We start from the raw sequence: 26,153 nt of genomic DNA, 5'->3' as shown, positions 1-26,153 counted from the left end.
GATGCATATTAATTTCAATGCCGAGTTTATCGGAGGTGCCTTTAAATACCCTAAAGAGTTTTATAATGTCACATTCTCTGAGACACGTGCATATAAGCAGAGAAACATAAAACTGACATCATTCTTGATGGAGTTTGGGAAAATCAGTGGCAGAGGACAGAACATATCAGGTCAGGGTATCTTTTGGTCATTCAATTTTCCTTTCACAAACTGATATTAAAGAACAAAATTAGTGGTTATTTGATTTTTGTTTTAAAAAACAAAAACAAAATTTGAAATACGAGACGTTTTTCTTTATCAGGGTCAAAAAGGGATGAACTAAACTTAAAAAAACGCGGTGGATTTTCATTTTCTATTTTTAAAAAACAAAAAAATAAAATCACTAGAAGACAGAAACAAAAAAACGGCCAGTTTTTTTCATATTCTGCGACCGGAAGTTGTCTTACAATTTACAAAGTAAGAGCGCGTATGAGGACGGTGATGTGTGTGAGAAAAAAAAAAAGTACGGTGCTGATGTGTAACTGGAGGTGATGGATATGGATCAGTACGTTGTTTTTTTTAAACAATAAAAGAGTTTGTCTCAGGGTAAAAGACATGACAGCAGAAAAACTGCAGTCATGTCTTTTCCCCCTCTCATACACATCACCGTCTTCATATGCGCTCTTACTTTCTAAATGGCAACTTCCGGTCGCAGGATAGGAAAAAAACGGGGCGTTTTTTCGTTTCTGTCTTCCAGTGATTTGATTTTTTGATTTTTAGAAATAAAAAATGAAAATCAACCCCATTGTTTAAGTTTAGTTCATCCCTTTTTGACATTGATAATGTAAAACGCCTTGTATTTCAATTTTACTTTTTGTATTTTAAAACGAAAATCAAATAACCACTAATTTTTTGTTTTTTAATATCCGTTTGTGAAAGGAAAATCAAATGACCAAAAGATACACTGACCCTATCGGACAGGAGACTCAAATGAGGTCATTTGCAGCAAAGTAGACACAATGACTGCAGGTGAGGAGACACTACCTGATGAGTAGAGAAAGCCTAGAGAGTAGCAGAGTAAATCAACAGGTATAGTTTACTCACCGTGGCCCCGGCGTTTGGCTTTTTTGACATGTTTGCCAGGCAGGCATCTTGAGACGCTGTTTTCACAGAGTAAGTTGGGTTTACTGTATCGTTTTGGCACTTTGGACCAAGTGGCATAAATATGAATTTTCGACGCCTCGTCGTTGAGATACCAAAGATGAGCGGAGTCATGGAAACTCGCAATTTGCCGCATAACAACAAACTCAACTCATTAAAAACACGGAAAACACGAAACAAACGCGCCTATATCCGCCTCAGGGGGACTGTAACTCACTGGAACTATAAAGAAAGTATTACAAATTAAAATGTTATAGTGGAGTCTTAAATTGTGGTCATAAATATCCACACGTCGGAGATAAGTGGAATCACAGGTGGACATTTTGCTGGATCTCATTTTTCAGGTAGCTCAAGCACGTGCATACCAGCCGTGGCGCATTTGGGTACATATTGGAATATGGGAAATGTGAGACCTGCGACAAAAACAGTGGTCTAGTCTCCCTTTATGCTTGAATTATGATGAATAATCCCGTAAATAGGCTAATAAAACGAGAGTCACGCCTCAGTTCCACTAGCCTTTATTGCTCATGGTAATTTATCATAGATATTGTTCAGCATTCTTTGGCAAGAACATCTCCTGAGAGACTTTGACAGCACTTGGGGGACAGACTCATATGGGATATGTTGTTATATCTGATATTTAAAAAAAAAATGCTCATGTAAAGTTGATGTCCCAAAGCTGTAGTCAGGGTTTTAGATATACTGAGGTCATGAGGTACCAACCCCCCCAATCCCAGAAACTTAATCGTACACACAAAACAAAACATCATTACAATCTTATGTGTTATGTTAAAAATATTTTATTTATATATAAATATATATATACATATTAAATATGTATATATATATATATATGTTTTTGTTGTTGTTGTTTTTTTTAATGAATGAAGAATGTAATTTTGCCCAGAAATCCCCAGTGTCCTCAGTGGGATTTTAAAGGTCCCACATTATAAAAAAAAGTGTGATTTTCATGTTTTTTTATTATAAAGCAGGCTTAAGTCTTATATAAATACTGTGAAAGTATCGAAACACTCAATCCACAGGGAAATACACACAGCCCGTATTCAGAAACTCTGCATTTGAAACAAGCTGTCAGGATTTCTGCCCATTCGTGATGTCAAGAATATACAATATTTAGACCCTTGACACAGTTTTAAACGCAAACATTCTAAATGTGTCCCAGTTTATTCCTGGTTGCAGTGTATGTGAATGTCATCAGCTGACAGGAAGTACACATGGACCCAAGCTGTTGCCTAGCAACGCAATGCTGTTGCAATTCTGTTGCAATTCTGTCAAAATGCGCTAAAACGGAGCGTTTCAGACAGAGGGTAATTACAGGCATACTCAGGCTGACAGTATGAGGAAAATAAAGTTTTTTTTTAACATTAAAGCATGTAAACATGTTCTATTAGAAACACAAAATACAAGTATGAACCTGAAAATGAGCATAATATGGGACCTTTAAAGGTACAACACATGAGAACTTGTAAAGACTGATTGAATAAAATAAACAGATTTTGGATGTAGACGTTCCAACAAATGAAAAACTAGAGTGCAATGACTTGACAATTGACAGTGGCAGACAGTGCACAAATTCTAATTTCATTGCTATTTTTTTGTTTTTCATTAAAAGAATACTTGAACCTGCATAAGACAGGCATATACTGTAAGCTAATATTTTACATGGTGGACCACTTTGGACCTGAAGACAATAAATCAAGTCCAACACAGTAAAGTAGACTGTATAATGCCCATTAGGTATAAGTAGGCCAGTGGAAAGTAGGCCAAAGCCCAGGTGGCTAATTTTACTGGGGGGAGATGTCTCCTTACATTGTGTTGTCGGTTTGTGATAACAATAACTGCTTCTGGAGTCACACAATCAGGGAGAGAGTATAAACACTTGACCATTAAAGTGGACACACTGGTGACCTTCCAGTCTTATTACCGTTGACAAGCAGTGGAAACGCTCCCTGAGGGATTCTCTCAGCATTTTGTCATTACTATTCCCTTACAGAAAGAAGCCTGTTAGCATCTGCTTAGTGGCAGTGCGCTAGCCGTGGTGCTGAAATGCTCCAACAAGACCAAACCTGTTTGCTGTATAAGATTCTGCCATTATGGGTGCTTTGGTGCACCTTAAAGCTTCAGTTGGCAGAATATTTTTGGCATCATTGGGCAAAAATTCCATAATAACCCTTCAGCGTATTGTAATTCAAGTGTTCCTAGAGATAACTAGACATCTACACCTCCTCATGGCTCTGTTTTCAGGCTTTAGAAAATCTAGTCCGTGACGGGAGACTTTGACCAATCACAGGTCATTTCATTGAGAGAGTGTTCCTATTGGCTGTGCTCCGGTCATGTGACTGGAACTTGGCGTTCCTTCAACAGATTTTACAATTAACATAATCTTGATTCATATTTGATCAGCGCGGCCTAGTTTGACTGTTTGGTCGGAGTTCGCGAGTGATTGACAGCCAGCTCTCATAGACGGCAGCTGGACAGCGGACCTCAGATCAGCTCTGACTGCTTGTTTTCCTCCGGTCTGTGAAATCTTGCAGATGCCGTTAGGAGCACCAGAAGACACCGGAGGAGACAGAGGCACATGATATTTTTCAGGTTACCTGTTTCATGTACTACTGTCAGGATATAGCGACCGTTTTATAAAAATAACTTTTTGTAATCATATTTGCTCCAATCTCGCCTACTTCAGCTTTAAGCCACGAGAGCATTAGTGAGGCTGGCCATATAGTGATCTATATTATATATACAGTATATCCATCTACAGTGTTGGGTTTAATTCTGTTTTTATCGACTAAAAAACAAATACTGTTTCTTATATTCTTCAATTAGGTTTTGGAAAAGTTGTTTGTTTATTTATTTATAGTGGTCACAATTCCATTTTTATTGCCTTAGCTTTTAAAAGGGAACCAATTTTGCACATAAAAGTGTGTTCCAGGTGCTACTGCATAAATGAAAAAGATTTATAAAGCCTGGAGGTCTGGAGGTGTGGAGATATAAAGAAGTGAGTTTGCCAGACCTCTGTAGCCTGTTCCTCATCTCTTCTGCAGGCTAGAGGCTCCAGGCTACATTTTCCACTACTAAACTGAACTGTCAGCGGTCAAGTTGCATTCTGGGTAATGTACTATAGGCGCCAGGTTTGGACAAGGTAGAAGACTGAGTGGAATAAAAAAAGAGGATATCTCTGGTAGTGATGCATCTGTTTTTCATTTGTTTGTTTTTTAACCGTGCATCATGTGTCCGGAGTGCAGTGATAAATCAGTGAAGTACATTTTGGTGTGATCTCACTTAATTGTGGAATGATTGAGAACACCTGCTGTATCAGAGTTGATGCTGAACTGATTGTTTTTCTAGCTGTGACTCTGTACACAAGTGTGTCCACAAGACAATTCAAATTGGAGATGTGAAGGGACAAAAATCTAAATTAGGATGGAGTCACTTGAACCTCATCAAAGAGCTTGCACACAGTTATTGAGTTAGTCAAGACATGATTGAATGATTTCTGTCAGTGACTGTATGCCACCCGTTTGTCACGCACGCACGCACGCACGCACAAAACATTGAGCAGAAAAAAACAGCTTTTAGAGCCATAATGGCACACTAAAAGTCTGTATTAAAACCTCATGTAGGTTGCAGCTCTTTCACCCTTTAATGGTTTTCTCAATCGTTCGAGCTCATTTTGAGTTGTCATATCTTGTTGAAAACATAAGTGTGGTCAGTTACAAAATGTGTTTTTTTGTTACTGCCTAAGAAATGCATGAAAAAAGAAATGCATGGAAAAAAAAAATAGATAAATTGCTTTTTTCAATTCAATTAAATTTATTTATAAAGCCTCAAATCATAATAGAAGTTATCTCAAGGCAGTTTTCATATAGAGCAGGTCTATAATTTACAGAGAGCCAATGTGAGCAAGCATTGGGGCCACAGAGGCAAGAACAAGCTGGGCAGAACCAGGCTTTTTCTTTTTTAAATTCTGTATATTGGTTTGTTTCCATTGTAAACAGAAGATACAGCAGCATGTCCCACAAATAAAAATAACTGGGGGTATTCCTAAAGCTTCCTAGTACAACGAGTTGCTTTGAAATTCTAAGAAAACTTTAAAAAAAACTATATAAATGATGATGTTTTCTTAGAATTTCCCCTTACAGTGAAGACTAGATCCTGGTAAAGATCAAAGTTATTCACAAAGCATCTTAGCCCTTAAGAGAGCTCCTAAGGTGACAAACTGTTAGGAGAAGGAAGGAGGACTTTTAAGAGGCTTAAGAGTTTCTTAAGCAGAGGAGAAAACGGCAGGAAGACAAAGAGGTAGAAGAAAAAATTATCCAAATGCTGAATAACAGTGAGCTAATAAAATAGATTAAATACTAAAATTAGCAACATAGTAAATTAATGTAATCAAAAAATATAACAACTACCAGCATGTGAATATAGGCTACTTCACAAGTAGGCGTGTGTTTTAAACATTTTGTAGGCTATACTTTTAAAGTATGGTTTACAATTCATTCAACATTCAGTCAATGATCATTGCATAAAATAGTATTCATAATTACACCATGTCTTAATAGAGCCTAACTTCTGTGCATACATTTCTATTACCTCAGTGTCCTCTTTTAAAATTCATTTTAAAATGAAATTGTCTTTCATCTATGTTGCTGTTTCTTGGCTGCATTGAACTTTATAATTTGTAATTGCACTGTGTACTTTATGTTTTTATGTCTGTGTAGCACTTTGTAAACTTGTTTTTGAAAAATGCTATATAAATATAGTTTATTATAATTTTAATGATTAGGCCTATCGATTTCACTGTCCGTTCTATGTCCATTACCACTAAGAGTGCATTTTTCTTTTCTTTTCTTTTCCTCATCAACCAATCACACCTTTTTAAATGAATGTCATACCTCACAACGGGGTCAGCCACTCCTCCTCACTAAGGTAAATGCTTCTGTCCCTTCCTTGCTCAAAGTTGTTCTGAGAAGTTTCCTAAATCCCTCCTAAGCTAGGACTCCTTGCTAGACATTTTTAAGCTAAGTTAGGAGCGGAGAGTATTCTCAGAATGTTTGTGAATACGGCCCCTGGTACATACCGTTATCTAAGAAACTGTATGCCTAAACTAAATGCCTGAGCAGGGGTCTGAAACAGGAAGACTAATGAGCGACAAGAGAATAAATTACATAACGACGAGGACAATATTGTTTATTCTCTGCAAATGATGGAACTACTACGCTTATGAAGTCTCCTCGGGGACTAGAACGCGTGAGAAGGCAGGTATATCCCCTTAATGATGCTTCACTTTATACCGATGCAATGACCTGCTTTCTTCTGTTATGGATCTGGTCTGGTTTTGGGATCCTGTGGGCTAAATAACTGATGAAATCCCTCCCAAGGAGGTAGAAGAAATAATGACACGTAATATTGGCAGAGCATTTGCAGGGGTCACAGAACCCTGTCTTTTGATTCCAAAGTGATACAGCGCAGACAGTAAACCGTATTTTTGACAGTTGCAGTAAGGGATTATTATGAGGGTTGAACCAGGCGAGAGCCTCACTTCATAGTGAGACTTCTATTCAAGATGAAAGCCTGCCCACAGAAAGATGCACCAATAGTCAGATGGGATTCAGCTTTAAAAGAAAAAAAGTCTCAAAAGTTCCCGGAGCAAAAAGTGAAAGATGGAAGGAGAAGCAGACTGTTTGTTGTGTGTGTGTGTGTGTGTGTGTGTGTGTGTGTGTGTGTGTGTGTGTGTGTGTGTGTGTGTGTGTGTGAGAGAGAGAGAGAGAGAGAGAGAGAGAGAGAGAGAGAGAGAGAGAGAGAGAGAGAGAGAGAGAGAGAGAGAGAGAGAGAGAGAGAGAGAGAGAGAGAGAGAGAGAGAGAGAGAGAGAGAGAGAGAGAGAGAGAGAGAGAGAGAGAGAGAGAGAGAGAGAGAGAGAGAGAGAGCAATCAACTCCCTCTTGGCAGCTATAAATAACAGAAACGGGATATTACATCAACCTCTGCATGGGCACAGGACATATTAAGGCCAGACCAGCTCTGTCTGTGGAGTTTATAATGCCCTAGTGCACTTAGCATTATTGCTGCTTATTGCATGAAAGGTTTCAGCAGACAGAGTTTGGATGTGTTTTTAAAGTGCATGCACCAACCACCATTTTAGAAAGTGATGACAACTCAAATTCAACACAACATCCGTATCTCAAATTCAAGTCGTAGAGGGTTTGCAGGTGTGGTCTTTTTTATTTCTAAATCAGTAGTTTTGAGTCACATCTACGCCGCTGGCAGCCCCAAGAGGCTGCAGCACTTATTACAGTCCAAAGTATGGAAGACGGTGAGACAGGAAAGGTTGGGTGGAGATCAAAGTCATCAGGATTCATCCTCTGTGAACTAGAATCAAAACTGTTGGATTCACAGCTGACCAACAATTCTGATTAAACTATCAATGGAGCAATACAAAACACTTCATGAATTCTCAAAACTTAAACCGGCAGTAGGCAGAATGTTTTTGGCGTCATTGGGCAAAAACAAATATAAAAACCTTTCAGCATATTGTAATTCAAGTATTCTGAGAGAGTTCTGCACCTCCTCATGGCTCTGTTTTCAGACTTTAAAAAGTCTAGACTTTGACTCATTTTCTCACTTTCTCATTTTACAGCTAAACATTAAACTACAAGATGTTTCTGAAAACATTTGAGGAGATAAATAGGCATTACAGTAACAGAATATTCATTAATATTTGATCAGCGCTGCCTTAGTTTGACCGTTTTGTCGGAGTTTGCGAGTGATTGACAGCCGGCTCTCATAGACGGCAGCTGACTGGCAGACTCCAGATCAGCTCTGACTGGTTGTTTTCCTCCCTTCTGTGAAATCTTGCAGATGCCATTAGGAGCACCGGAGGACACATGTTTTTTTCAGATTTCCTGTCTCATGCATTACTGTCAGGATATAGTGAGTTAGTTTTATAAAAATAACTTTTTTTAAATCATATATGCTCCTTTTCTACCCACTGCTGCTATAAAGTATTAATACTGCAATGTTAGAAAAACAATGTTGTACAACAGCACAGTGGGTGTGGTATGCTGTACAGGTTGTAAAGCCCCCTGAGGCAAACTTGTGATACTGGACTATATAAATAAAATTGACTTGGTCGGTTGTGTGATCAGTCAGCTGTCACTCACACGCACATACACACACACACACACACACACACACACACACAGACACTGTACACACATGGTTGTTGTGTACGTTGCTAGCTGCCAACATCTGTACAGGCAGTAACAGCTTTTTGGGGCAAATGAACATGGACTGCAAAAAGAGTTGGGAAAAGAGTGTGGTTGACGTTAACTTGACTGACTAACAAGTCACATGACTAGCAACTCACGAGACTTATGGGACGAATAACGTGAAAAAATGTCACCGCTGACTTTTAGTTTCACATGAAACACGAACAGCGGTCCCCTGGGTGAAAGTCCTGTGTTTGTTTGACCCATCCACCAGCCTTCCCATCCGCCCCTAAGTGAACTATATCTCTCTCTTTATACTACGTCAGTTGCTCTGAGCATCTAATAATGACGCAGATGGGTTTACATTGGATCTAGTGTGTCTCATATAGAGATTTGCAAGTGAGGACGGGTTTAGAATGCTGGGTTTTACTTTCATTTGTTTCACGTGTCCGCTTGTTTTACACTACGTGAAATATTCAAACTCCAGAGACACCATGCAGGTTTTATGGATGCACCACTCCATTAAACAGAAATATTCTTGTGCATCATTTTATACACTTCCTCATAGCCCAAAGTGACATACAGTATGACATGTTACTGTAATAAAAGACGCACAATGCACATTCACACCCCAGTATGTCCCAATTATCATATCCACGTGTCTACAATTTATCAGCCGTTTCATTGGTTCAGCTTACTTTATAATCACAGCAGCTAACACAGTTGCAAAGAACCCTTACATGGCCTCTTTCACACATTCACGTGTGTGTGTGTGTGTGTGTGTGTATACACACTCCACCCACATTCCCTCAGTGTGGATTAGGACTTCTTCCAGCCAACATGCATTATACAAAAACAAGAGGGGACACTTCTTCTGCTGCCCACACTTTAACAAGAAAAGAGAGAGAAGCTCCGTCCTGCCTTCTCCTTTCTTTCTTATCCTCTCTGCCAGATTCAAATGAAGAAACAACATATTTACCATCCATTTATAGAAGGAGAATGAGAGAGGAAAGAGATGGCCAAGCAAACACTACAACGCATTTTATTTTCACTTCGCTGCCATTTTTGTTGGATTAAAATAACTCAAACTAGAAGCTGGTTTAAAAAAATAGAAACAGTAAAAATCTAATCTTCCTATACCGAAAATATCACTCATATATGGCCATATATATAATTTACCTACAGTATATATTACATGGTATAATATGTTTAAATTACATCTTATATTTGATGAAAGTATTTGTCCATATATGTAAAAAAAATACAGTATATACTCCATTTCATGTGTTCATATTTTGCCAAATTTCAGATTGTAAACGTATAGTTTGTTATTTGATATGCACGTACGTATATGGCCATGTAAAAGATTGGTAAACATAAGACCACTATTTAATATATATGTACATACATGGCCATATATCAATTTCACACTCAGCAAGAAAAGAAACAATAAATGAATGCTATTTCAGGAGAAGTAGTTCCTCCGTGTCTACATGTGTACTGTGCCACTCAGTGGGTCCAGCGAGGAGCCATTTGTTTCTCTTGGCTCTGCAGTTGACTCGGTCCCGCTGGATGAAAGAGCAGGACCCTGGTGTGGAGTTACCAAACCATCTGAAGCTGCCAGATGGCATAGTGGCACGGAGGAAGCCGAGGCCTGCTGCTTCGCTCTGCGGGGGCCCGACAACCATCACAGCGTGGTGCGTGAGTGTGTGTTAGTGTGGCGTCGATACAGAAGATTAGCTGCAGCAGAATCTCTTGAAACCTTCTAATGTGCACGCAAACATCCAATAACTTGTCCTGCGCATGCTCACATCCATGGATGCATTCTCTTTGAAGTCCTGTTCTCAATCTTGCAAATGCTTTTGCTGCTGAGTGTACACACACACACACACACAACATTTACATTCACAATTGGATGGAAACTGTGACTAGTGTCAGTGTTGTCTCTATAAACGCCTTCATGATCTGGTTCTGTTTGGGTTGATCACATTTTTGATTGGGTCTGATTGTCTTCTGGTCCATTTCAGATGGGAAATATAAGAAAATGTACGCACATCCCAAAATGTTGGACCAGTAAAGACCTTTGGTAAAGAGATATGCTAATAAGTATTTATTCATTTGTAAATTTAACAGTCTGTGGATGTATACAAGGTGTCGTATACTCCAGTTGCAACCCAGTCGCCACAACATTCTTTTTGGCATTGTACGTTTCTGCAAATCAAAGGATACGTTGAATGCATCTAACGTATCTAAACTAAAAATACATTCCATAAATACTTTCATATCAGCCTTGTATCACGCTTGCAGAAACCCACAATGCCTCCTGGTCAGCGTTGTGAAACAGTTGCTTAGGTTTAGGCATTGTGTCTGTACAGGTGAGAGGTGAAGGGAAAGGAAAAGCGAGGGAGAATAAAACAGAGAGAGCATCATCTAGCAGGGGGATGAACCTAAGAGCAGCAGGGTTATCAAAGAGGAGAGGATTTAAAAGATCTATCAGATTCCTCAGGGAAGGGATTGTGTAAAGCCAGAGATCACTTTCAGAGAAAGAGAGGCTCGTGGACAGAGCTACGAGAGGAGGAAGCAGGCGTGGAACGAGAGAGGAAAGAGATGTCGGCATAAACAACTTCCAAAATTCAACAGATATTTCTTTGAAGTTTATCTGCTTCAATCGACTATCTGTTTTAACTCCCTCTTACTTTTTATTTTTAGAGCTTTTCCCCTTCCATCTCACGCCTGCAAAAAGCTGTCATCACTGTATTCAAATGAACTGTACTCCGAGAGATGAAACGATTAAACAGAAGTCAACAGTGCTCATCTCAGTGGCCAATTATATCTGTAGTCCAAACATACTGAATAAATCATTAAGTTGTTCTCGGAGAGAAAGGGAGAGCATTCACTGTTGGCTCCATTCAGCTTTCCCATTTCAAACAGAAACATGGCTAATGCCCAGAGGCAGTTCAGTCCTACTCTTGACTGCCTCATTACAATGACACACCATAGAGGAATGGACTAAATAACAGTTCCATTCATATTTTTAGCTTCACAAATTATGTATTTTCTGCAATTTGCAGCACAGTAGTGGGATTTTTAATGCCTGCATACCAATAAGCACCACATTTCATACAACCCACTGTGACTGCATATCCATTGAACCCTGGGAGTTGGCCTCATTGTGCACTGCCGTAAAACCTCCATGAGAACAGGATGATACAAAATGTAATTTGTGTGCCTATTCAATCTTGTGAAGGTCTCCAAAAAGTATAAAATGCAAGTCTGCTTCAAAAATAATCCAAGGCCGACTTTGTGCAAAATGAAAATGCCTTTATTTCACATGGCATTGTGTATTTAAAATGAACAAAACGTTGCAACTGACATAAATTGGTGTGCAATTTAGAGTTTAGCTGCCTGAATACATGAAAGCTGGTGGGCTGATATGATATTATGATCATCTGAGGTTTAACACTGATGTACAAAACAACTAAACATGCCATCTTTTAGTAAAAAAGATGTCTGAAGATGTCTCAAGACCTAAAGATATCATGAAAATACCTAAAGACACTAGTTTTAGATCTACAGATGTCTCTTTAAAACATTATTTTTTGGGCATTTTTTGCATATAAATTGCAACAAAAGTCCCCAGCTGGATTTGAACTAGGGTTATTACAACTGGTGGTCTGAGGTGCTTACCACATAATGCCAACGTTTTACCACCCAACCACCATGACACCCCAGATCTATTTAGGGAGACAAATATTTAGAGGTGGAAATAAGTAATCTAAGGACCCCAAAGATGTCATTAATAAAACCCCAAAGATGTGTTCTAAAGTCCTAAACGCATCATCTAAAAGTCATCTAAAGACCCATACACATCGTCTAAAGACCTATAGGCTTCAGTTGAAAAGTCAGAAAGTCAAAAAATGACATCCTAATGTCTTTTCCAAACCACTTTTTCCTTGACCTCGATGGAAAACGACATGAGTTCAAGGAAAGTTGTGAAGGATAATTCATAGGGACTTAGGAAAAGACAACCGTGGCGTTCAGAGAATCCGACTGCACTTACACTGGGCTCCGTAATCATGAAGCGACGGTGCATGTTCGCCCTGTGGATTGTTAAATAGCTCTTTCAGTGACAGGCTGCTTCACCCGCGGTGTGTGAAAGAGAGATACCGCTGGTCCTCCTGCTGCTGGAACACTTTACATCAACATATATTAAAGGATTATCTGACCTAATGTGGACAACCGGTGAAAAATATCACACCTAGGTTGGAGCTGAAATAAAAAAAGGAATAACCTACAGGCTACCACAAAAGTTTATATGATAAACATGGAGTTATTTTTTGAGTTATAATGAAGGAGTAGAACCATCAAATGTATACTTCTTCCTACTCACTTTCGGACATAATATTTATTTATGTTGATTATTTGTTTGCTATATGTTTACTGTTCATTTTATTTGTTATTCTTGTTTTGTTTTTTACTTTTTTTTTTACTTGTTCAAAATAAATAAATAGAAATAAAGTGAAACGAAATGGTTGTCACTGTCCGCTCATATTTATCAACATGAATCCCAATTAGCATATGACTGTGTGAAGATAATATGCAAGATATCGTTTGTTTTCATGAACAGCAGAATGGTGCATCGCTTTAAAGTTGCGGCCGCAAGGAAGTGTGGGATGTTATTATCTCCTTTCCTTTCATAAAGGAAATATCCTATGCTAAAGGAGATAATAATAACTGAGCAAAGACTTTTCGTCCCGCAGCCCCAGAGACATCAGCTTTAGAGCTATAGGTGTCTACAGGCCCGAAGAAGCTAAAGATGTCTATAGGTCTACTGAAAGATATCATCTAAGGACGTAAAGACATCAAATATTCATACAGTACATCAATAAGGCAGATGTTTAAGGTCCAGAGGTTGAGATGAAATAGAGATCATCTAAAGGCCTAAAGATCTAAAGTAAACATCTAAATATGTTTAACACCTAAATCCGACATCTTTAGGACCTCATTTGCACGTGGCATTAATATGCACTCTGTTTATGGATAATGGAAAAGGAAAAACACATGTTCATGCCGGGTGTAAATGCATGCAGAACACATTGTGGTGTGGAGGTGGTTTGGCTCACATTGTGATTGGATCTCACTCAGGTATAAAAATGCAGACATGTTGGCAAGTAGAAAGGTCACCTGACTCTGCCTCTTCCTGTTAGCTCAAGCAGGGCCAGCACAAGCTGCAGGTAGCAGCAGCAGCTGGCCAGTTTGTCCTCCATCCACATCTTATTCATTCGTATACTGAGATCCAATCACAATGCAGGCAGAATTGAGATAACAAGAGTACCTATTAATAACCAGCATAAAGCATCCAGATACAGATCACATGTAAATTGGAGGTGGAAATGGAGCCTATAGTCTCTATAGGTGTATACAGATGTCTAGAGGCCTAAAGTTATCATCTAAAATTAAGATGAACTGAAGATCTCTTAGAAATTCACAGATGTCTGAATAACCTGAAGACGCCACATCCATTCATAAAGTCATCTGCACTTCATCTTAGGGTCTACAAGCTGATGTTTCAATATAAAGCTTAAATGAGGGGCCATGCACACTGAATGTTTAATCCACGTTACAGCTAAACTCAGATTTTCAGTTTACCATTGCAAGCCAGACAAAAACTGTAGCCTCAGCGCAGTGGCTCAGCAAGCCTCCTTGCCTCAGTGCTGTGAGATGAGCTAAACCACTGGAACTAACGCTGGGTCCATTAGCACCTGACTCACTAAGAGCTGTGGATTGGTGTCACATAATCACCGCCAGAGGACGAGGCCAAATGGCTGGCTGAGTGTGGATGTTATCATTATTTTCTGTAATGCAGGTGAATTGAATTCACACATTTAGTCTTATTTTTTTTCTCTCCGGTAAAGAGGGCAAAACAATCTCCCGAGGCCAGAGGGTCACTTTGTCTGTTGAAGCAACATTTATCACTGTCACACAGCAACACATAATCCAAGCATTGAAGAATAGTTTCTCTGTCAGAGAGTAACAGGAAGCCAAAACATGCTCAGCAGCTGACAAGACCTCCACTGTCTATGAATAGGGACGCAGCAGAAACACTTCCTTTATAGTCAATCTCCTCAAACCTTTGACAGCTGTAGCACATTGATGAAATGCAGCTGATTTGTATTGCTGCTCAACTGGGAAGATACTGTTTACAAGACTCTACAGAGGATGCATTATCATAAATATGCACCCACTCCCTTTTTTTATCACACCTCATTTAGCTTTAGACTCCGTCACCATGATGCCTCAGATCTGTAAAAACATCAGACCTATAGCTGTCATCTTGAAGTCTGCAGTTTTCTAAATGCCAAAAGACATCATATAAGGAACTAACTGCATCAGCTAAAAACCCAGAGGCCTAAAGACGTCTTAAAACGTGGGGACCTAACCCATCCCACCAACACCATCATCAAATTTGCGGATGCCACCCCTATGATCAGACTCATCTCCTCCTCAGAGATGAGGTCCAGAAATTGTGTGTCACTGACTTCAGGAAGCACAGAGAGGACCAGCCCCCCCCCCGCCCCTGCATGGAGAGGGTTCCCACGTTCAAATTCCTGGGAACCCACATCTCAGGGGAAACTCTCCTGGTCTGCAAAAACCACTGCGGTGGTTAAGAAAGGCTTACTTACTTCCTGAGAGTGCTCGGGGAAAAACAGGCAAGGAGAAAAAGCTGCTTGTGGCCTTCTACCGCTCCTCTATTGAGAGTGCACTGGTGTACTACGTGTCAGTGTGGTATGCCGGCTGCTCAGCAGCAGACAGGAGAGCTTTTCAGGAGGACATCAACACCCCACATAAAATCATTGGCTGCCCTCTGCCCTCACTGGAAGACTTCTCCAGCTCCCGCTGCCTCTACAGAGCCAAAAACATCCTAAAGGACTCTTCTCATCCTGGCCACCAGCTGTTTGATCTGTTGGCCTCTGACTAGCGCTATCGCACACCATCAAACACGGACCACCAGACTTAAGATCCCTATCTCCTGGCCTTATGCACACTTCATTTCAACAAGCTTTGAATGACCCTTCGTGTGCAATTTCCTTTTTCGAGGGCAAACCTACGGGACCTTGTTCTATAATTACATTCATACTAGTGCAATATTACATTTATTATTCATACTAGGGCAATAAATACATTCATACTAGTGCAATGATTACATTTATTCTAGTGCAATAACTATAGTCATACTAATGCAATAAGTGCATTCATACTGGTGCAGTGATTACTCTTATTCTAGTGCAAAATAAAATTGTATTTATTTATTTATTTATTTGAGTTACTATTTTTAGAACCTCTGCTTGTTGGGTGTTGCTGAAGTTGTTTTGTTTTTGCAGTGTTTTTCCTGTTGTTATTCTGTGTCTTTTAATTGCACTGATCGGGAGTAGCGCTTTTAATTCCGTTGTATTCTGTACAATGACAGTAAAGCCTTCCAATTGGATTTGTATTCTTTTTATTCTAATGACGTTGTTTCTGCAGCCCTGGATGTCATGTGATGATGTAAAGACGTCATCTAAAGATCATCAGGTCATTTTAGGCTATAAAAGACATCCAAACACAGAAACCCAACGTCTTTAGGTCTAGGTCTACAGATAACCAGAGATCAAACGGAGCAGTAATTAGCATACTGCTCCGCTGGTGAGCGATAACTGGTATAAGAGTGGTGACAGACTGCTAAAAGAAACTACAGAAGAGTGTTAATATACCCCACAGTCTGACTTTTCCTTCTCATTACTTCTCATTTACTACAAACGTTAAAAGTCCAGAGAACCTCAGCAGTCCGAAATGTTTAATTCAGCTTGTTTCTAAACAAAGTATAGCCTTTTTTCTTCTCATTACTTTTCATTTACTACACACTTTAAAAGTCCAGACAGCCTTAGCAGTCAAAAATATTTATTTCAGCTCGTTCTTAAATTAAATACAGCTCAGTATAATTCACATCTCTGACATATACAACAATGCAATAACCGTGCGGACGTGAACAAGAGCCTGTTAGAGAGAACTGCAGCGCTGAGTCTGTTGAGTGTGTGTGAGGCACTGGGAACAGTCAGTCATCTGTGAAAAGTGTCTCTGTGTGCTCTGATAGCTTCCATACACTCACAGGGCTGATGACGTGCTTTGGCAATTTCAATTCACCAATGCATCAATCAATTTGCAATTCTTTACCGGCAATCGTTGCTTTCTGCTGCCTTAAAGCATCGGAGGCAGTTCCTCCCTAATGGCAAAATAAATGTTTTGACATTAGCTTTCATAGGAGCCTCAAGATGTTTGGAAAGTGGAGGCTAGGAATTGTTTTTTAATGAAGAAATCAAAATGAGCACACCCACTATTTGACACTTCTTTGTTTCTGTTGCAGCTGCATCTATAAAAAAAGAAAAGACACTGAAACATCTCATTATTTCTCATTCAGTGATGTCCTGCACACGCACACATACTCAAGTGTGTGTACACCCTAATGCTCTGGCTCTTCACAAACAAATACACATTTCAAATAATTTGAGACACCCTCGAAACACAAGACTGATTTTCCCACATACATGGCTACCGACCATGAAAAAGCTCTCATTCCCTTCCCGTTGAAGCGCCGCTTCAGATTAAGCGAGCGTGGGCAGCACTTACAAAGCCTCCTATCAGCTAGATAAGGTGCTCTCGGTGTCTCACCCCCACATCATCAGCGCAACACTCATTAAATCTATTAGCATAACAACCAATAGCCAGTGGTTATGACTCCCCTGCATGCACAAATACCAAGACTAGAGCCTCATCACATCATCACACTCAGCTGTTACTGTAAGCAGCAGTTCATCAAGGCTTTTCACACCACCAAGATGTGTTTCTGAATGAGTGAAACGTGTATTTGTTGCAGTTTGTACATGTATTCGCCTATAGCATGTACAAATTTATAACAAAAAAACATAATCAACTTCCAATATTGCAATAAATTGTAGGGTTGAAGAGTGCAAAGACTCAAGTAAAATGTTCCGGATGAAGAGTTTTGTTCCAAAATACATCTATACATAAATACATACAAGATGAACTCTAATCATTTCAACTTGTGCCTGCTGGGTGTCTGATCAGGCTTCCTGCAGTGCAGCGGCTTTACAGCTGAGCAAAGCTACAGGGTTTAAGTGCAAATTATACAAGACTGTGATGTTCAAAACTTTAATTTGAAGTAACTCCTCTGAGATTTTGGAGGAAATTTCTCATCCGTGAAAGAGATTTAATCTCAACAGAAGCGCTCGATTCTGCTTGTTTTGAGTGGTTCTGCTCTTGTGTGGCTATGTACAGTAATATCAACCTGATCTCATGGGTTAACGTTGTGAAGCAGCTTTTCCGCGCGTCATTTAACATTTAATAGGTTTTAGGCGACAAAAATACATACGGAAACAACATAAGTATGAAAAACACGTCTCAAACGTCACTAACTCCAAATAACTCAACAATAACTTTGGGACACCAACACGGGTCTCCTGGTTGAAAGTCCTGTGTTTGTTGGACCCATCCACCTCCCTTCCTGCCCACCATAAACAGTCACTAGCTCTGAGCATAATATATTCACGGGGATGCATTTACATTGCAGCCAGTACAGACTACATGGTGTGAAATGACACGCCAAAAGCAAGAACGGAGTTGTTGTTGCACGCAAAATGACTTAGAAATTGCCATGTCATTCATACGACATTTGGTGAGAGCCGGTAATATGTGGCAAAACCATCCATCAGTTTCACTTTATCCACATATCACCCTCAAATGAACAACTCTTCCAAACTAAACAAAATAATATATTTTGTCACTGCATTCTAAAATGACCCTTGTAAGCATTTTCTGGTGCCTTTTTTTTCTTGGTTTTGTTTGTATGGTTTAGAAAAAGATCATGGAATTGGGTTTTAAAAAAATTACTTGGTTCAGGTCAGCAAAAGATATTATATATTATATTATATATATATTATATTTGTCAAGGTTAGGGGGCCTTCATTGTCAAGGCAGGGTTTCCTCCCAGGTACCCAGATCCTGACATGTCTTGTCTCACACTACATATAAATATGCCTTTTGCTCCTCTGTTTTTTTTCCCATGGTTAACACCATAACCCACTGTGGAAAACTTTCAAAAAGTACAGAGAGAGAGTACAGGTTGAGGCTGTATGCTTGAGACAAACTCGTTCATATACTTCATTCAAGTGTTATCCAACTTTTTCTAAAGACGAAAGTGTTTACATCTGGTCTGAATGGCTCTCAGCAAACGGCTATGATGGCTCACATATTTGGACAGTTTCTTCAAGGGCGCTTTGTTACATACAGTGAAGAGTGAAAAAGCTGCATAGTTTGCTTTCTCAACTCTGTTCCGACTCTTTCACGACTGCTGGAGACAATCAACTACCATTCTCGCCACTGCATGCCTGATGATGAAATGATGCATTTCATTTGTTTACGATTTTGTCTTATATACACAGCAATACAATATTTTTAGTGTTTGTAGTTGGTGAGAGAGATAGAAGAGCGAGGGAGGGAGGGAGGGTGACGGCCTGTCAGATCTCCATTCTGCCCTCCCTCTAAGCTCTTTGTGAATTTAATGCAGCCAAATTCACAAAATAGAGCAGTTGTTCTCTTATTTTTCTGTTTCTGTTGGAACAAGGAATGAGTATGAAATGAGATCGTTTCATAAATACTATGTTGACCAGCAGTTATTACCAAGCTGCTGAGCTGGAGATAAAATCATTATTTTATGATGACAGAATTGTCAGACAAATTTAATAGGATCGAGGTTAATGACAGCAGCTCTGCTTGTAAAATATGAATAATGTTGGTAAAATAACTGGTAATACACCATATTATAAATGTGGCTGCTGAAGAACAGACGCTCCACTTCTGATACATTCCCAGAGAGCATTGAGACCGAGACGGGCCTCAATGTGCAGCCGGATGCTGCGTACATTCAGCACAACACAGTTCAACCCTTTGCTCAAGACAGACCTGAGTCAGAATTCACAACTTCATAATTAAGCTTTAATTATTTAATGCTTTTCAACAAAGCACTGATGCTGCCATTTTTTTTTAAGTCTCCAAATGAATCCTGTTCACAAACACTCAAATAAGCACTTAACAGGTACCTGAGGGACGGCTGTTTGCCATCCTGTAATCCTCCCAATATTGACACCGTTTCCACACCTTAACAGCAGCAGCTCCTTTCTACTCCTGAGCTTTCCTTGTTCTCTTGCTGTAACTCTTAGATGACACCTCTCTTTGTCAACGTCTGTGGTCAAAGACAGAGAAGAAGCAAGGCGTTCGAATGCTGCCCTGGTGTCCATCCCGACCTGCCACAAGTCCCTACTGAAAGGACACGTTTTAATAATAGCTCTGTGTTGTTGTTGCTCTGTTATCATCCCCTTCAGCAGGGGCCGCGCCCGAGGCCATGAAAGACGTTTCATATTCTGCCGGGGCATTCTTCACACATAGCTGCTAAATGAAACAACAGTGTGTGTATAGAGGCTTAAAGAGCTATTTCACCCCGGAAACTACTCAGCAAGTACTCAGCCCTGCCTGCTCAGCGAGGTGAGACCCATGTGCTGCCACCTAGATTGACTTTCTTTCTCATTCTACCTGCAGAGTCTAACCTCAGATGTGATATTTAATACAATTTGGCCCCCGTTTTTGTAACGGATCAGAGATTTAGATGATGATGTCGAAGATAGAGCTATCACTGTGTACTCATGTGGACCTGTGTTGTTGTTTTTTCAAATGCATTTGAATGGCTGTATTAGTGCAAGTGAAGTTCTGAGTTTTGAAGTTGTGGGTGCAAACCCACTGGACTTCAGCTGATGATGGATTAGCAGGACAGAGCAAGTAGGAGGTGACAAGAAGCTGTAGCCAATGTCCCTGGAAGCTTGAGTGATGAAGAACGCACATTGTTCAGTGAATGTTTGGGTACGTGTTGTTGCGACCTCACTGTTCCCAACTGTGACCGTGAAGAAGGAAAGAAAGGCCAAAGTAACAGTTATTGACTGGGCCATTAATCAAGCGCTGCCTTGCTTTTCTTCTTTTTTTTGTTTTAGGGGTCCATCAAACTCTCAGCGCCTTTTACAAACCTGGACACACCAGAAAGGTGCGCATCCTTGTGAAATACACGGTGCTAGACACTTGTGTACAAAGTGACTACTCACAGGTCTGGTTGGCAACTATTGTAGCTGGCGAGTTAAAGGCAGTGTTGACGATGTTCTCCAGTATTCACTATTTGTTATATTGGTTGAAATGTTTTTTACACCCCGACAGCGATCCATTACTGATGAGCTCTGAAAAAGGACCGGAAAAGAGCCGTCATCTGTAGCTGCTGTAATCCTGTAAAAACGTCTACCAATCACTGCCTCGCGGTCCGCTTGGAAAGAACCAATCAGATGCATCCCTGCTGTACCATTGCAATACGTTCTCACTCCCAAGTGCCAGTTTTGCACAGATTCAGCTCGTTGCAATGGATGCACTGTTTTTTTCAAAATAAACTTCTGTGTTCACAGGAAACAACTTGGTTAGGTTTAGGCAACAAAACTACATGGTTAGGTTTAGGAAAGAATCGTGGTTTGGGTTCAAATATGTATGTTTGTTACATAGATAAGAAGAAACAAATCGCCGGCACTCACAGATAAAGAGTCCTTTTTAGTTTATTTTGGGCAAACAAACAAACGTCATCAGCGTGATCACTCAAGACATAATGCCAGTTTTAAATATTTCAGGTGAGGCACAGACACTGTTCAGGAAAGGGACGACATGATTACGTAATAGGAATCATCTGTGGATGAACCACCAGGACATGTCATGCGTGGATGCATCTGTGGATGCCCAAAATAAACTAAAAAAGACTCTTTATCTGTGAGTGCCGGTGATTTGTTTCTTCTGTTCTTACCACTACCTGGCACCCGATACTGTTCAAGATTTGGAGACGTACTCGCTGCTATTTTCTATTTCGTTACATAGATAAGTACGCTACATATGTGACATAATCAGGTACGTTACATAACATTACGTAAGTTAGGTACGATACGTAACTTTGTTTCATCATAACTTAGCTCTTTGCACAATGTCACCTGACTTTATCCTTTACTCCTGCCATAACTACGGCCACAAGGAGCGTCATAGTTTGAAGTGTATAGGGCCACTGACCAAGCTGCCGTATTTGATGACTTGGGAGTGAGATCAAGCTGATCACGGGCTCTTCTCTCATAGCTACAGTGAATAAACCATGCCTGTACGTAGGAGTAGTGCACTGTGGCAGAGCAGGGTTACATAAACATAGACTTGATGCAAAAGATTAGTGATATGCTTTTAAAATAAACTGATTTTGGCTAGAGACTTCACTGTTTTGATTGCTGGTGCGACCGGGCCATAATGATTTGTATGTTGATTGGTCCATCTGTCTATCCAACTGTTCGGAGCAAAATATCTGGATAACTTCTGGCCAGATTACCAAGAAATTTGGCACGGTTGCTCATGCTTCCCATACGAACCCTTTTCATACTGAACACTCACATGCACGACAAGATGCCAACTTTGAAAACAGGTAATCTAATAAGCAGATAAGAAGACTGCCATCACAGCATATTCCTGCTCCCGAGAATATATAATAATAATAATTATATATATATATATATACATAGACATAAACTGATTTTTTTTCTCTGTAATCTTTCTGTACACTACACTACTACACGACAAAGATCCCTCTGAGCAACAGTTCAATACGAATAGCAGAAATCAGCAGTCATTTGGTAAAGAAACTGGAAGCTTAAAACCAAAATGTGTGCAATAGGAACATGTTCCTGCTTCAGTGTCAAGCTCACAGTAATGCAGCCCTATAATAAGCTGGAATCAACAGCTGCAATGTATTGCTTTAGAAAAGCTCTTCTTCAAACTTCACAATCATAACTGATGGAACTGATGGCCAAAACCACAAAAATAAGACTGCAATAAACCGGAATTACCCTTTAATGACACACTGACCTTTTTCCTTTAGCATCACCCTAAGGCTGAGGCTAATGTGTTTAACTCCAGTGATGACAAACTCTAAGAATAAATAAATGATCAGTCTGTGACAAGGTTTTCTGTTTGAAATATTCATAACGTGAGGTATCAAGAGTATTGCAGCAGATTGTAGAAATACACTTCCAGGCAGTTAGACTTTGGGCCATGGATTTAAGTCCAAATTAATTTAGAGTATTTACAAAAATATCTCTTTTCAACAACGTCAATCCCTGAATATCAGTATTGGTCCTGAAACATGTGAGTAGAAGTGTAAGTGTGTGCGTATATTGCGTTAGCATCTCTACCTTTTCAAATGTAAGGAAAAAGACATCACACTGAGACACAAGTTCGTCAATAAAACACTGCATTGCTTCTCTTGTGGGGGCTGCCTGTCGGCACTTCTGCTTTCTGACCCAAGAACTAATGTGACATTTTCACAATGGCAATACGCACAAAACACACAAAAAGACACACAAACACGTAACAGTAATTTTGAATGGAAGTTGCTTATTGTTGATACTCTGTGCCATAAATCTTTATCATTTTATGTGCAAAGATTCCTGACAGACCGTCATAACTGAATGCTGATAATTAGCACCAGTCCAGCTTAAAGGTTTCCCATATAGACAACCAGTGTAATATTGATACATTCTCTTGTAAATATGTCATTAAACAAAATGCTGGTATTGATCATCCCCAAGGTGAACCACAATGACTCTGCCACTTTCCTTTCTTAATGACAGGACAATACCAATAAAATGAAACAGTGCTCTTCCAGTGGTTCACACACACATTTTTCAATGCACCTTATTCTAAGATGTCATTGTGGAGCTCAAAGCACATGTATTCATGAATATATATTATTAAAATTAATTACATATATTATTGGTGGGAATGGTGGTGGATGGGTCAAACAAACAGAGGACTTTCACCCAGGAGACCACTGTTTCATAGATAGATAGATACCGTAGATAGATAGATAGATAGTAACTTTATTGATCCCGAGGGAAATTCAAGTTTCCAGCATCACAGTTTTATAGTGCAAACATATTAGTAAAAAAGCACAAGTAGTACAAAGTATAAAAAAAAATACCGGATATAAAAATACCAGGAGATGAAGAAAACTGTTAAAAATGTATATAGTGCAGGGTAACAGCTGAGATACAGGACTATTAAAAATGTGAATATAGTGCAAAAAGTGATATAGAGACCAAGGGATTAAGAAATGTCAAATATGGACTATAATGCGGGATAAGAACTGAGGTAAAGAGTTTTTTTTTAAAAAACAGACTAAAGTGCAGAATAAAGCTGTTCATTGTTTGTAGAATACAGTAAAACAAGTCTATAAAGGTGCAGAGTAGAGCTGGTTGTGGTGTGCAGAATTAAAAAGTAGAAGTGCACTGTGTGCATTACCTGTCCTGCAGACCATCCTTCTTTTGTCCTTTGTCCCCCTCCTCCCCAGAGAGGTGTTGTACTGTTTGCGCTGTTTGTAAGCGATACCAATAGCAAACGTTGACTTTACGTAAAGTTGTTACTCTTGTTAAGTAACGTTCTGTAAGTAAGTCCGCTAAGGACGGTTGTCATATTTGCCAACCCTCCTGATTTTCCCGGTAGACTCCCGTTTTTCATTGCCGTCTCCCGGCTTCCACCCGGGGTCACAATTCTCCCGCATTTCTCCAAATTTATTGACATTTTTCACACATTTTTTTTCTTTTTCATTATCTTAAACTGTTTTTGGCGCTGTACAGCCTGTATTAGCCGTATGCACTACTGTTTCCACCCAGACGGCAATAGAGCTACACCAAATGTCTTTTCGTACACCACAGCATCACAGCAAAGCCGGCATGGTGCAAGCCATTGGTACCAATAACTGGTTTCAGAGCGCAGTGGTGCCGTTGTCGCATTGTGTCTGAAAGGGCCTCCGGTGAGAGAAGGAGAAGGAAATGAAGAGTACTAAGAGAAAGAAATACTCAATTAGGGGCAAAAAAATTAATGAATGAATGAATAAAAACTACTGAACATTAGCCTAGTTTATACCACACAAGCTCACGCCAGAGATGCAAATTATTTGGTTTTCTTTCCTGAGAATTAAAAGAAGAATTAAAACTAGTCCTATTCAACAAAGAATTCTGTTGCAGTGTACATATTATTCTGTTATTTTTATTCTTTAAAAGTCACCCGAATGCAGGAAACAAAGTCTCTGAGGCTCCAATTTTTCTCCCTATTTTTAAGGGCTCAAGTATGGCAGTTGTTATTTATTTATGCTAGTAACATCATTACATTACATGTTTACGTTATTTTTGAACACAAACCATGATCTTTGTTCTAACCGTATTGTCGCCAAAACCTAATCAACTGTTTCACAACGTTAACCATGTGGCATTGTGCATTTCTACAAGTATGATACAAGGCTAATATGAAACAAATTCATGAAACGTATTTTGGGTTCAGAAACATTGACATTAAACGTATCTGTGGTTTGCAGAAATGTACAATGCCATAATTTTTTTCTGGCAACTAGATTGAAAATAGCAACTCTTAAATCTTATTTTTTCATTAAACGTTCGAAAAACGTTAACTTCACTGCGCCTAACAACCACTACCACAGCTTCAGAGATACGGATCCGTCAAATGCTTTTGATGTAAATTTGATTTTTTCCAGTCATATCCTCATAATAATAATAATAATCCTGTGATTACAGCTGTAAGCAAAACCTTATTTCTATCCTAGTCTGAAAGCGTGTATCCTTACTGGCCGGTTCATATTTCATGAGGATGCATTTCAGACGGATGCACAAAGTGTTTCTTTCAGTAATTTGGACCTCGCATCAGGAAGGGGCCTCTTAACGTTAGTGACCCAAACTAAAAGCCTCCTCTCATCTGCTGAGAGAGGGAGAGAGGAGGGATGAGACAGAGCTACACACAACTTTCTTTTATTCTCAATACAAAAGCAGGAAATGATGGAGCTGATTGGGTCTATCTTTTTGTCATCTACGTCTGATACAGTATGACTGGGATTCTTCAGAAATGACAATGGTTGTGTCAGTCCATCCTTGATCGGTCCACCTTTCTGTCCATCTATCTACATGTTCTTTCAAAATAAGCAACAAAATATGTAATTTCCAAATGCTTATACCAGCTACCCCTATTTGGACTTACAGTCATATATTTACTTTGTCAGCAGCAAACCTGTCTGTGAATGACATTCACAACTAATCAGTTGGACAACGTGTGGCTAATTTACCCTATATCTAATGTCCATAATATAATGACCCATACTAACTCAACTCCAAATCCACTTGTGAAAAAGTGGAAGGGTAGGAATGGTGTTCCATAAATATTAACCCCACGTATTTCTAATGTCAAATATGACACATGTATGGATTTATTACAGAAGTGTTTTTTTCTAATTTGAAATATAATTTCAGCGAAGTACCCACTAAACAGTGCAAAACCCTTTTGGTAAAAAAAAAACAAATTTTATTTTCTGGGCAACATTACATGCATACATTACATTTAATTTTTTTATTGAACTTGTTATAGTAAAATTATTTTAGGAATTATATTTTTTAAATGAACAATTAAAAAGAATCTCACATACAGGGGCTTGGTGAGATTTATTTTCTCAAAGTACCGCTAGGGGTACTCCGTTTGAGAAACACTGGATTACGGAACAGCTAAACTGTTACTTCGCTACACTTTGGTTCTTCTTTTAGAAAAGGTCTGATGTCGCAA

The 26,153-nt window shown here is 39.4% G+C and overlaps 1 protein-coding gene across 2 annotated transcripts in view; it reads right to left on the bottom strand.

The window, feature by feature from the left end:
- Positions 1-26,153, bottom strand: part of plch2a (phospholipase C, eta 2a) — a 214,947-nt gene that overhangs the window by 72,896 nt on the left and 115,898 nt on the right. The window contains exon 1 of one of the 2 annotated variants that reach the window (XM_074643128.1): positions 1,084-1,537. The exons of the other annotated variant lie outside the window; for it this stretch is intronic. Coding sequence (XP_074499229.1) covers positions 1,084-1,276 — 193 coding nt within the window. The 5' untranslated portion in view covers positions 1,277-1,537. Of the gene's footprint in view, positions 1-1,083; positions 1,538-26,153 lie in introns of those variants that run through there. 2 annotated transcript variants of the gene reach the window in all.

The sequence above is a fragment of the Sebastes fasciatus genome, chromosome 8 (genome assembly GCF_043250625.1).
Source record: "Sebastes fasciatus isolate fSebFas1 chromosome 8, fSebFas1.pri, whole genome shotgun sequence".
NCBI lineage: Eukaryota > Metazoa > Chordata > Actinopteri > Perciformes > Sebastidae > Sebastes > Sebastes fasciatus.
The sequence above is the reverse complement of the archived record's forward strand: the minus strand, read 5'-3'. Positions and strand labels throughout refer to the sequence as shown.